We start from the raw sequence: 13,434 nt of genomic DNA, 5'->3' as shown, positions 1-13,434 counted from the left end.
TTGGATTAACTATTATGAAATTGACAATTATTTTTATAAACAAAATGGATTTACGAAGTACGAAAATATCCTTTGCAGACGCCATATTTTTTAACTGCCAGCTGCAATAAATGCCAAAGAAAATAAATGTAAATTTTACGATCACACTGACATGACAAATTGTAAATGTTAAAAAATATTGTAGATAAGTTAGCCATGGTAGTGTGGAACATGTGGTTCATCAAATGATTCGACAATTCTTCAGTAAAAGATATGAGGTAGGTTGGCAACAAAAATCAAAATAAAGATCAAGTTTCACTTTCATTTTAAGCCATAAGAGCTCATAAGAGAAAATAGAATTATTTTCTTCATCAAAATGCCATACAATTCGACAAGGCTGTAACACAATCTTTTTATAGGGTTCAATGTGGGTACATTTGTGTAAATACTACAGTACATGTGTTGCATGTGGGTTACCATTGATTGATCTGAACAAGGTATTTTAAATGGTAAATTAAGTCTACACTTGATGCTAAGGGAAATAAACAGGAGATGCAATGTAATAGACCTGCTTTGCGTCCTGACCCTTTTTTGATTAGCTTGGGTCACCGTAAAATGCAAAATAGAACATGGGCAAAGTATTGTTTAGGAAGGCAAAACATGTGCAAGGGGGAATACGGGTCCATCCGCCCTGATTCTGGTTCGGCCTAATACATGTTTGCCCTGAGTCCGTTCTCCCTGATTTTATTTTTTAGTATAGTGTTGCGTTGTGTGTATATAATTGAATGTGTTGAAGACAGTCTACAATTTCTCTGAATATTTACGATGTTAACTTGTCTAAAGCTAGCTGCTATACTAGGTTATCAGTTTCAGTACATTTCAGGACTACAAGATATTGTGACTTCAAGGTACAAATTTATTTAGGACTAAGTTTGTATCTGTATGTTATTACATTACTAGGAAACATAAGTTTCTGTGAATTTCAGCACTACATTGTATTTTCAAATTTAAAACAACTGAAGACTAAATTATTTGTATGTAATTGAATATGTTGAAGTTTACATTCACCGAATATTTATTCATGATGTATTCTGTGGTACTGCTATGAGGAAATTAATTTCTCGGAATTTCAGCACTACATTGTATTAATAAAGTGTAACAATGCAGCCAAGAATTTTATTAAATTAATTAAATTTTAATATATATTTCGTTCATTGATGTAACATTTACATATCATAAATGAATATAGGGCGAACGGACTTTCAGGGTGAAGAAACTCGTTGCGGACGAACCTAGGGTGAACATGTAATCAGGGCGAACCATCCTGATACCCCATAAGTTAATGGCATAAGGCCTTCAACAATAGATGTATTTACACTTGTATGCAAAATTTTTGCATATTTGTCTCCCATTACATAAAATCACACAGGTTATCGTAAATTTTGACATGATAATTCAAATCATTTGACATCACAACTAAAAAGTGATTGTTGCTTGACGTCAAAAGGTTATTTGGAGGTGATATAAGGTCATTCAGAGGCACAATACAGCTAAATACCAAAAGTTTATGGGATAAAAACCATACAATCAAGTCAGCTTTGAAATGCCCCTTAATCATTTTAATGAGAAATCTGAAACACTTCAAATGAAAAAAAACCAGCCTAACTCATAACAAAATATGACAATCATGAACCAATGCAAACCACTGAACTACAGGCTCCTAATTTGGGCATGATACATAAAGAATGTGATGGGGTTAATAACTGATTTTTATACGGCCGCAAAATTTGAAAAAAATTTCGTCATATATTGCTATCACGTTGGCGTCGTCGTCGTCGTCCGAATACTTTTAGTTTTCCCACTCTAACTTTAGAAAAAGTGAATAGAAATCTTTGAAATTTTAACACAAGGTTTATGACCACAAAATGAAGGTTGGTATTGATTTTGGGAGTTTTGGTCCTAACATTTTAGGAATTAGGGGCCAAAAAGGGCCCAAATAAGCATTTTCTTGGTTTTCGCACTATAACTTTAGTTTAAGTTAACACTTTCCTTACTGATTTTTTTTTTACCGTGACGTTGTGTGACCTGATCAAATTTCAGGACGTTGTTTGCCTGGCCTGAATTAATTTGACGTGTAACTGAAGAAAAAGTGACGTTTTGTAAAAAACGTTTGTATCTTGGTTGTTTCTCATCAAATCGGGTTCAAACTCGATAGTTTTACACTTAAGTATGAAAGGATCGTTGCAATACCAACAAATTTACATGACAATACATACTTTTGATATTTTTTAACCTTTTGTTGGAGGAAAATGACGTTTTATTTGAGAAATCATTTTTTTTTGTGACCGGTTTATATTTATTCCTTCCATCTTCTAAATTAACACTGCAAACGGTAATTAACACCTATCGAGTGTTCCTTTATCAAAGTTTAATGGAAAAAATAACTCCAGAGTCAAAATTCTAGCTCAATGGTGTGAATAAACACGAATGAAAATGGTATGTCAAATTCTCCGGCGGCCATTTTTTTACCTGTAATGCAATCAGAAGACTCTGAACAAGTTGGAGTTGTCTTTCTTGGTCCAATGTTTTCTTTGTATTTTTGCATAGATTTAGATATAAACTGACTGTTTGGATCTTTTGTGGATTTATTAAAATTTTGTGGAGATATCAAATACTACTTTTTCTGGTAAAATCAATTCTTTTCAGATTCATATGTGCTTTTTTAAATGAATGTGCATGTATATATATTTTTTCTGGTTTTGTTTTGTATCATGGAAATATTATTCCAATGTATTCTGATCTGACACACCAATATACATGTATGAATATTTAACACTTCAATATCTTGATAAACTAAGTGAGACTCTTTTAAAACAATAATGAACTTACTATGATTTATTTAAATAATTATCTGTGTCAGTTTCTATGAGATGCTAGAATTTCCAGTCTTTGGTTGTGTATTGTTCAATGATGAAAATAATTAAATGTTCCTTAAAATTTGGAATATTGTTGATCAAAAATTAATAAATGAAACTGTCAACTGTAACAACAATTATAAATTATGAATATCCTTTCAACAAACAATGAAAATCCTCTCAACAAATGATGAATATCTTTTCAGCAAATTATGTATTTTCCTTCAACTTCATGTGTAACTAAGTAACTGTCAATTAAGAAGTGTAATTTCTGACTGAGTGGTAGACTGTAAAGCAATGTGGCATGCAAAGGTGTTTGCTACATTCTACGCAACCATATTTTGTCTGACGCCTTTTTTCCTGAGTATCATTAGCTACCCTATGCCAGCATACATGACACCATGTCTTGTTACCCAAATCTGCTGGTAAATGTCTGTGTGTTAGTCTGACTTCTACAGGTAGGTTAGATGGCCTCCCCCTACGGTTGTCCCTTGTGGTATACCCTGCAATGAGTTGGGTTGCAACTGATTTAGAAAAATCCAAATAGGTCATTGATGTAGTTTGCTGGTGATTGGGTGACATTTGTAACAGACGGTAAGCATTAAACTTAATAATTTCCAGCATCTTGAAGAACACTCTCTTTGGCCATTTATTTGTTTTGTGACAGAAGAAATAGTACTGTATGTACTGGTCACAACGGTCGACACCGCCCATGTGGCTGGTGTAATCTGCAACCATCTTTGGACATTGGAGTTGCTGCCTTTGGAATTGTCCTTCATGTTGAACAATTCTACTCACTTCCGTCAAGCTGTTGTCATGGATGGTAGATATCACAGAAACATTTTTCTTGTCTTTCCATACTGTAGCTGAAATTGCCCCCTTTTGCCTAAACTGACTATCTCCTCTCTGTGTAATACCAACAGGCTTCTTTGTCATTAAATCCTGTGGTAAGCCTCTTCTGTTTTGACGGACTGTTCCACAGGCTCCAGTGTCAAGATTTTCAAATAAATTGGTGAACAATTCAGGACTGGAAAAGAAGTTATCCATGTAAACATGGTAACCTTGTCTGGATAAATTGGCACCTTCAAGACAGGAAATAACGACAGTGCTAGCCAACCCTACTTGCGTTCTATCTGTTTTGCCCTGGTAGATTTTACAAAATGACATATACCCAGTGTCCGACTCTGCCAACGCCCAGAGCTTAATTCCCCATTTTGTTGGTTTAGCAGGCATGTATTGTTTCAAGGCAACCCTTCCCTTGTATGGTATCATACACTCATCGATTGATACATTTCTTTTCGGTATATATTGATCCCTCATTTTTTGGTTAAGAGCTTCCATAAAGTATCTGACTTTGTAAGTACTGTCGTAGTTAGGCTCCCCTCTTTGTGGAACTCGCTGGTGAGGATCAGTAAAGTGTAGATACCTCATAATTTGCATGAACCTGTCACGTGCCAAAACTGTGGCAAAATATGGGGTTTCCAGACAATCTTTAGACCAGTATGATTTTAAATCTGGCTTCACATCAATACCCATTAGGAAAGTTAAACCAATAAAAGCCTTCATCTCGGGCAAGGAAGGACAAGACCAAGCTGACTTGTTTAGGTCAGGATTCAAATCTTTTTGCATCTGTGCATAGCTATCAGTTTTCTCAATTATCTGTTGTAAAAGGTGGTCAGACAAGAACAGTTGGAAAAAGTCAATTATTTCCTTCTCTGGGCCTAATATATTTTGTGGACCAGTAGTATTTCTGGGTTGAAACAGATGGGGGAGACCTCTTTCATAAATGTCAAACCCTTGGTGCCATCCATCATTGTTGGGTGCATCACCGGCATTATTCACGTCAACAAGTTGTGGTTCATCATCAGACAGTTCACTTTCAACATCACTTATCAGAAAATCATCACCAATGCCGTTTTGGGCTAATTGTACTTGATATCTTTGGCATGCAAGTTCGATTTCACCCGCCGAAAACCCCTCAAACTCGTCCTCTGAAGTGTCGGACATTGTTGTATTTTCAAAATGTTACAGACGACATTTTACTATATTTACTACGATTTTGGCGTCCTTGACACCGAGCAAGTGGGAGAGGAAAGTGATTGGATAGTTTTATTTAGATTTTCCATAAAAGGAGTGCGACCTTTGTGGGAAAATGGAATAGCCGCGCCCACGGAAGTCCAATTATTACTTGACTTTTATTCTCCGTGAAGTTTTGAAAAGCATTTTTCGTTATTCTAATCATTATATAAATCAAATAATAATGAAATTATATTTGACTTTCCTTCTAAATAACATTTTCTTGACCTAAAAGGTCACATGTTCGCATCACATGTCTTGTACAAAATGGCGACGACTTATTTTGTTTGTTGACGCTACCGATCTTTCATTGTACTATGGTAAATATTAGGCGTCAAACTCAGTAAGAATACGTATTCTTATACTGTAACATGCAAGCTTGTTGAAAACCTTGATATTTATTGGGTTAAACGTAGCTTTACGGGGGAAATGAGTTAAAAAGACGAAAATTATTTTCATCACGTGATTGTTAATGCATGAAAGCATTGTTCGGCCTGGCTACGGGGATGACTCAACGCATTGTTCGGCCTGGCTACGGGGATGCCTCAATGCATTGTTCGCCTTGAAAGGGTTAATAGAAATCTATGAAATTTTGACACAAGGTTTATGACCACAAAAGAAAGGTTGGGATTGATTTTGGGAGTTTTGGTTTCATCAGTTTAGGAATTAGGGGCCAAAAAAGGGCCCAAATAAGCATTATTCTTGGTTTTTGCACAATAACTTTAGTGAAAGTAAATAGAAATCAATGAAATTTAAACACAATGTTTATGACCACAAAAGGAAGGTTGGTATTGATTTTGGGAGTTTAGGTCCCAACAGTTTAGGAATTAAGGGCCAAAAAGGGACCCAAATAAGCATTTTTCTTGGTTTTCACACCATAACGTTAGTATAAGTAAATAGAAATCTATGAAATTTAAACACAAGGTTTATGACCATAAAAGGAAGGTTGGTATTGATTTTGGGAGTTTTGGTCCTAACAGAATAAGGGGCCCAAAGGGTCCAAAATTAAACTTTGTTTGATTTCATCAAAATTGAATAATTGGGGTTGGTTCTTTGATATGACGAATCTAACTGTGTATGTAGATTCTTAACTTTTGGTCCCGTTTTCAAATTGGTCTACATAAAAGTCCAAAGGGTCCAAAATTAAACTTAGTTTGATTTTGACAAACAATGAATGGGTTGGGTTCTTTGATATACTGAATCTAAAAATGTACTTAGATTCCTGATTATTGGCCTAGTTTTCAAGTTGGTCCAAATCGGGGTCCAAAATTAAACTTTGTTTGATTTCATAAAAAATTTAATAAATTAGGTTCTTGGATATGCCAAATCTAACTGTGTATGTAAATTCTTCATTTTTGGTCCTGTTTTCAAATTGGTCTACATTAAAGTCCAAAGGGTCCAAAATTAAATTTAGTTTGATTTTAACAAAAATTGAAATCTTGGGGTTCTTTGATATGCTGAATCCAAACATGTACTTAGATTTTTGATTATGGGCCCAGTTTTCAAGTTGGTCCAAATCAGGATCTTAAATTATTATATTAAGTATTGTGCAATAGCAAGTCTTTTCAATTGCACAGTATTGCGCAATGTCAAGAAATATCTAATTGCACAATATTGTGAAATAGCAAATTTTTTTTTAATTAGAGTTATCTTTCTTTGTCCAGAAAAGTAAGCAAGAAATATCTAATTGCACAATATTGTGCAATAGCAAGATTTTTTTTTAATTGGAGTTATCTTTCTTTGTCCAGAATCAACTTAAATCTTTGTTATATACAATATACAATGTATATTCACCTTTACTACCAACTGATAAATTAAAATAATCTTTACCATTCAGTGATAACAAGCAGTTTTTTTACATCTTAATATTTTATGATGTATTTAAATGAGTAGTTATTGTTGCAAACTCCATTAGAAATTTTAATTGAGATTAGTTTTGGAATAAGGGAAAGGGGGATGTGATTAAAAAAATTGGGTTCAAAAAATTGAAATTTCATAAATAAAAAGAAAATTTCTTCAAACATTTTTTTGAGAGGATTAATATTCAACAGCATAGTGAATTGCTCTAAGAGAAAATAAAATTTTTAAGTTCATTAGAACACATTCATTCTGTGTCAGAAACCTATGCTGTGTCAACTATTTAATCACAATCCAAATTAAGAGCTGAATCCAACTTGAATGTTGTGTCCATACTTGCCCCAACCATTCAGGGTTCAACCTCTGCGGTCGTATAAAGCTACACCCTGCGGAGCATCTGGTTAAAACTGTGATAATTTCAATAAATGAAAAGTAGTCAGGATTTATTGCTTGACACAAATATTGAATGTGACAAAATAGAAGGATTTTTAAAGTAAATGCATTTTTAACAACTTAAAAAAAATAAATATTTTACATACATCTACAATGTATATATAAATCATGAATTATAAATTAATGCACTGTAAGGCCAGGGTTTTTTGATTTGTTGGTCTACGGATTTTCCCCATGAAAAAGTCAGGCCGGTCGGTCAGGAAAAAAAAAGAAAATTGAAGGAAGAAAAATAAGCAAAAAACAAAATGTTTGGTATGCTATTTTGTCATTTCTTAAATTTTAGTTTCAATGAAATAGTATTGCTCAGCTGTCATAAACCATGCATGACATCGTCTAATAATTTCCTGTGAAAAAAGGGGGTTGTGTCGACAGAAAAAGACGAAATTAAATTGTCATTTCACAAACAAGAAAAAATAGATCCCTGCAGCTCTTATTAAATAAATCATTTTTTAGGAAACTTTGTTAATAATGATCTTCAAGCACAAAAACGGATAAAGAAAAAATTGCAAAAAAGTCGTACTAAAATAAGTTTCAACACACATGTCAAAAACATAATAGACTTGTCCACTGGAAAAACGAGGATATCGGGTTCATCAGTTGTCTTGCATTCCCATTTTCATATCCAAATGGACAATTTTTATACGACCGCAAAATTTGAAAAATGTTTCGTCGTATATTGCTATCACGTTGGCTGCGTCGTCGTCGTCTGAATACTTTTAGTTTTCGCACTCTAACTTTAGTAAAAGTGAAAAGAAATCTATGAAATTTTAACACAAGGTTTATGACCACAAAAGGAAGCCTGGGATTGATTTTGGGAGTGTTGATCCCTACATTTTAGGAATAAGGGGCCAAAAAGGGCCCAAATAAGCATTTTCTTGTTTTTTGCACTGTAACTTTAGTTTAAGTAAATAGAAATCTATGAAATTTTGACACAAGGTTAATGACCTCAAAAGAAAGGTTGGGATTGATTTTGGGAGTTTTGGTCCTAACAGTTTATGAATTAGGGGCCAAAAAGGGGTTCAAATAATCATTTTTCTTGGTTTTTCGCACCATAACTTAAGCAAAAGTAAATAGAAATCTATGAAATTTAAACACAAGGTTTATGACCTCAAAAGGAAGGTTGGTATTGATTCTGGGAGGTTTGGTCCCAACAACAGTTTTGGAATAAGGGGCCCAAAGGGTCCAAAATTAAACTTTGTTTGATTTCATCAAAAATTGAATTATCAGGGTTCTTTGATATGCCGAGTCTAACTGTGTACTTAGATTCTTAATTTTTGGTCCCTTTTCAAATTGGTCTACATTAAGGTCCAAAGGGTCCAAAATTAAACTTAGTTTGATTTTGACAAAAATTGAAACTTTGGGGTTCTTTGATATGCTGAATCTAAAAATGTACTTAGATTTTTTATTATTAGCCCAGTTTATCTTGTTGGTCCAAATCAGGGTCCAAAATTAAACTTTGTTTGATTTCATCAAAAATTGATTAAAAGAGGTTCTTTGATATGCCAAATCTAACTGTATGTAGATTCTTAATTTTTATACGACCGCAAATTTTGAAATTTTTTTTGTCGTATATTGCTATCACGTTGGCATCGTCGTCGTCGTCGTCCGAATACTTTTAGTTTTCGCACTCTAACTTTAGTAAAAGTGAATATAAATCTATAAAATTTTATCACAAGGTTTATGACCACAAAAGGAAGGTTGGTATTGATTTTGGGAGTTTTGGTCCCAACATTTTAGGAATTGGGGCCAAAATGGGCCCAAATAAGCATTTTCTTGGTTTTCGCACTATAACTTTAGTTTAAGTTAATAGAAATCTATGAAATTTTGACACAAGGTTTATGACCACAAAAGAAAGGTTGGGATTGAATTTGGGAGTTTTGGTTTCAACCGTGTAGGAATTAGGGGCCAAAAAAGGGCCCAAATAAGCATTATTCTTGGTTTTCGCACAATAACTTTAGTTTAAGTAAATAGAAAATAATGAAATTTAAACACAATGTTTATGACCACAAAAGGAAGGTTGGTATTGATTTTGGGAGTTTAGGTCCCAATAGTTTAGGAATCAGGGGCCAAAAAGGGACCCAAATAAGCATTTTTCTTGGTTTTCGCACCATAACTTTAGTATAAGTAAATAGAAATCTATGAAATTTAAACACAAGGTTTATGACCATAAAAGGAAGGTTGGTAATGATTTTGGGAGTTTTGGTCCCAACAGTTTAGGAATAAGGGGCCCAAAGGGTCCAAAATTAAACTTTGTTTGATTTCATCAAAATTGAATAATTGGGGTTCTTTGATATGCCGAAACTCACTGTGTATGTAGATTTTTATACGACCGCAAATTTTCGTCGTATATTGCTATCACCTTGGCGTCGTCGTCGTCGTCGTCGTCCGAATACTTTTAGTTTTCGCACTCTAACTTTAGTAAAAGTGAATAGAAATCTATGAAATTTTAACACAAGGTTTATGACCATAAAAGGAAGGTTGGTATTGATTTTGGGAGTTTTGGTCCCAACATTTTAGGAATTAGGGGCCAAAAAGGGCCCAAATAAGCATTTTCTTGGTTTTCGCACTTTAACTTTAGTTTAAGCTAATAGAAATCTATGAAATTTTGACACAAGGTTTATGACCACAAAAGAAAGGTTGGGATTGATTTTGGGAGTTTTGGTTTTAACAGTTTAGGAATTAGGGGCCAAAAAAGGGCCAAAATAAGCATAATCTTGGTTTTTGCACAATAACTTTAGTTTAAGTAAATAGAAATCAATGAAATTTAAACACAATGTTTATGACCACAGAAGGAAGATTGGTATTGATTTTGGGAGTTTAGTTCCCAACAGTTTAGGAATTAGGGGCCTAAAAGGGACCCAAATAAGCATTTTTCTTGGTTTTCGCACCATAACGTTAGTATAAGTAAATAGAAATCTATGAAATTTAAACACAAGGTTTATGACCATAAAAGGAAGGTTGGTATTGATTTTGGGAGTTTTGGTCCTAACAGTTTAGGAATTAGAGGCCCAAAGGGTCCAAAATTAAACTTTGTTTGATTTCATCAAAATTGAATAATTGGGGTTCTTTGATAGGCCGAATCTAACTGTGTATGTAGATTCTTAACTTTTGGTCATGTTTTCAAATTGGTCTACATTAAGGTCCAAAGGGTCCAAAATTAAACTTAGTTTGATTTTGACAAAAAATGAATCGGTTGGGTTCTTTGATATGTTGAATCTAAAAATGTACTTAGATTTTTGATTATTGGCCCACTTTTCAAGTTGGTCCAAATCTGTGTCCAAAATTAAACTTTATTTGATTTCATCAAAAATTGAATAAATGGGGTTCTTTGATATGCCAAATCTAACTGTGTATGTAGATTCTTCATTTTTCGTCCCGTTTTCAAATTGGCCTACATTAAGGTCCAAAGGGTCCAAAATTAAACTAAGTTTTATTTAAAAAAAAATTAAATTCTTGGGCCTCTTTGATATGCTGAATCTAAACATGTACTTAGATTTTTGATTATGGGCCTAGTTTTCAAGTTGGTCCAAATCAGGATCTAAAATTATTATATTAAGTATTGTGCAATAGCAAGTCTTTTCAATTGCACAGTATTGTGCAATGGCAAGAAATATCTAATTTCACAATATTGTGAAATAGCAAATTTTTTTTTAATTCTTTGTCCAGAATAGTAAGCAAGAAATATCTTATTGCAAGATTTTTTTTTAATTGGAGTTATCTTTCTTTGTCCAGAATCAATTTAAATCTTTGTTATATACAATATACAATGTATATTCACCTTTTACTACTAACTGATTAATTTGAATAATCTTTACCATTCAGTGATAACAAGCAGTTTTTTTACATCTTAATATTTTATGATGTATTTAAATGAGTAGTTATTGTTGCAAACTCCATTAGAATATTTTAATTGAGATTAGTTTTGGAATAAGGGAAAGGGGGATGTGATTTCAATTTTTTTCATTTGAAATTTCTTAAATAAAAAGAAAATTTCTTCAAACATTTTTTTGACAGGATTAATATTCAACAGCATAGTGAATTGCTCTAAGAGAAAACAGAAATTTTAAGTTCATTAGAACACATTCATTCTGTGTCAGAAACCTATGCTGTGTCAACTATTTAATCACAATCCAAATTTAGAGCTGAATCCAGCTTGAATGTTGTGTCCATACTTGCCCCAACTGTTCAGGGTTCAACCTCTGCGGTCGTATAAAGCTACGCCCTGCGGAGCATCTGGTTAACTTTTGGTCCCGTTTTCAAATTGGTCTACATTAAGGTCCAAAGGGTCCAAAATTAAACTTCGTTTGATTTTGACAAAAAATTAATCGGTTGGGTTCTTTGATATGCTGAATCTAAAAATGTACTTAGATTCTTGATTATCGGCCCAGTTTTCAAGTTGGTCCAAATCGGGGTCCAAAATTAAACTTTGTTTGATTTCATCAAAAATTGAATAAATGGGGTTCTTTGATATGCCAAATCTAACTGTGTATGTAGATTCCTCATTTTTGGTCTTGTTTTCAAATTGGTCTACATTAAAGTCCAAAGGGTCCAAAATTAAACTTAGTTTGATTTTAACAAAAAATGAAATCTTGGGGTTCTTTGATATGCTGAATCCAAACATGTACTTAGATTTTTGATTATGGGCCCAGTTTTCAAGTTGGTCCAAATCAGGATTTAAAATTATTATATTAAGTTTTGTGCAATAGCAAGTCTTTTCAATTGCACAGTATTGCGCAATGGCAAGAAATATCTTATTGCAAAATATTGTGAAATAGCAATTTTGTTTTAATTAGAGTTATCTTTCTTTGTCCAGAATAGTAAGCAAGAAATATCTAATTGTAAGAATTTTTTTATTTGGAGTTATCTTTCTTTGTCCAGAATAGTAAGCAAGAAATATCTAATTGTAAGAATTTTTTTTATTTGGAGTTATCTTTCTTTGTCCAGAATCAACTTAAATCTTTGTTATATATACAATATACAATGTATATTCACTTTTTACTACCAACTGATAAATTAAAATAATCTTTACCATTTAGTGATAACAAGCAGTTTTTTTACATCTTAATATTTTATGATGTATTTAAATGAGTAGTAATTGTTGCAAACTCCATTAGAAATTTTAATTGAGATTAGTTTTGGAATAAGGGAAAGGGGGATGTGATTAAAAAAATTGGGTTCAATTTTCTCATTTGAAATTTCATTAATAAAAAGAAAATTTCTTCAAACATTTTTTTGAGAGGAATAATATTCAACAGCATAGTGAATTGCTCTAAGAGAAAACAAAAATTTCAATTTCATTAGAACACATTCATTCTGTGTCAGAAACCTATGCTGTGTCAACTATTTAATCACAATCCAAATTTAGAGCTGAATCCAGCTTGAATGTTGTGTCCATACTTGCCCCAACCGTTCAGGGTTCAACCTCTGCGGTCGTATAAAGTTACGCCCTGCGGAGCATCTGGTTGGTCCTGTTTTCAATTGGTCTACATTAAAGTTCAAAGGGTCCAAAATTAAACTTTGTTTGATTTTAACAAAAAATGAATTCTTGGGGTTCTTTGATATGCTGAATCCAAACATGTACTTAGATTTTTGATTATTGGCCCAGTCTTCAAGTTGGTCCAAATCAGGATCTAAAATTATTATATTAAGTATTGTGCAATAGCAAGAAATTTTCAAGTACACAGTATTGTGCAATAGAAAGTATTTTCAAATGCACATGCAGTATTGCACAATATCAAGAAAAAATCAAATTTCATAATATTGTGCAATAGCAAGATTTTCAATTGGAGTTATCTTTCTTTGTCCAGAATAGGTGGTTGAATAAACTTAAATCATTGTTTTATTCAATATACAATGTATATTCACTTTTACTACCAACTGATAAATTAAAACAATCTTTACCATTCAGTGATAACAAGCACTTTTTAACATTTTAATATTTTATGATGTATTTAAATGAGTAATTATTGTTGCAAACTCAATTAAAAATTTGAATCGAGATTAGTTTTGGAATAAAGGATAGGGGGTGTGAAAAAATTGGGGGGGGGGGGGGGGATGGGTTCAATTTTTATCATTTGAAACTTCATAAATAAAAAGAAAATTTCTTCAAACATTTTTTTGAGAGGATTAATATTCAACATCATAGTGAATTGCT

At 32.9% G+C, this 13,434-nt stretch overlaps 2 protein-coding genes across 6 annotated transcripts in view; one reads left to right on the top strand and one right to left on the bottom strand.

Moving 5' to 3' along the window:
* Positions 1 to 63: 63 nt before the first annotated feature.
* LOC134691203 (regulator of nonsense transcripts 2-like) overlaps positions 64 to 13,434 on the top strand; it is a 64,523-nt gene continuing 51,152 nt past the window's right edge. For 4 of the 5 annotated variants that reach the window (XM_063551565.1, XM_063551576.1, XM_063551538.1 and 1 more), the window contains exon 1: positions 64 to 257. The gene's annotated coding sequence lies outside the window, so the exon portion shown is untranslated. Of the gene's footprint in view, positions 258 to 301; positions 407 to 13,434 lie in introns of those variants that run through there. The other variant, XM_063551547.1, reaches the window with a different exon arrangement.
* LOC134704817 (piggyBac transposable element-derived protein 4-like) lies at positions 3,150 to 4,901 on the bottom strand. The gene has a single exon (XM_063563602.1). The coding sequence runs from the start codon at positions 4,899 to 4,901 to the stop codon at positions 3,150 to 3,152; it is 1,752 nt and encodes a 583-aa protein (XP_063419672.1).

This window comes from Mytilus trossulus, chromosome 1 (assembly GCF_036588685.1).
Source record: "Mytilus trossulus isolate FHL-02 chromosome 1, PNRI_Mtr1.1.1.hap1, whole genome shotgun sequence".
Taxonomy (NCBI): Eukaryota; Metazoa; Mollusca; class Bivalvia; order Mytilida; family Mytilidae; genus Mytilus; species Mytilus trossulus.
The sequence above is the reverse complement of the archived record's forward strand: the minus strand, read 5'-3'. Positions and strand labels throughout refer to the sequence as shown.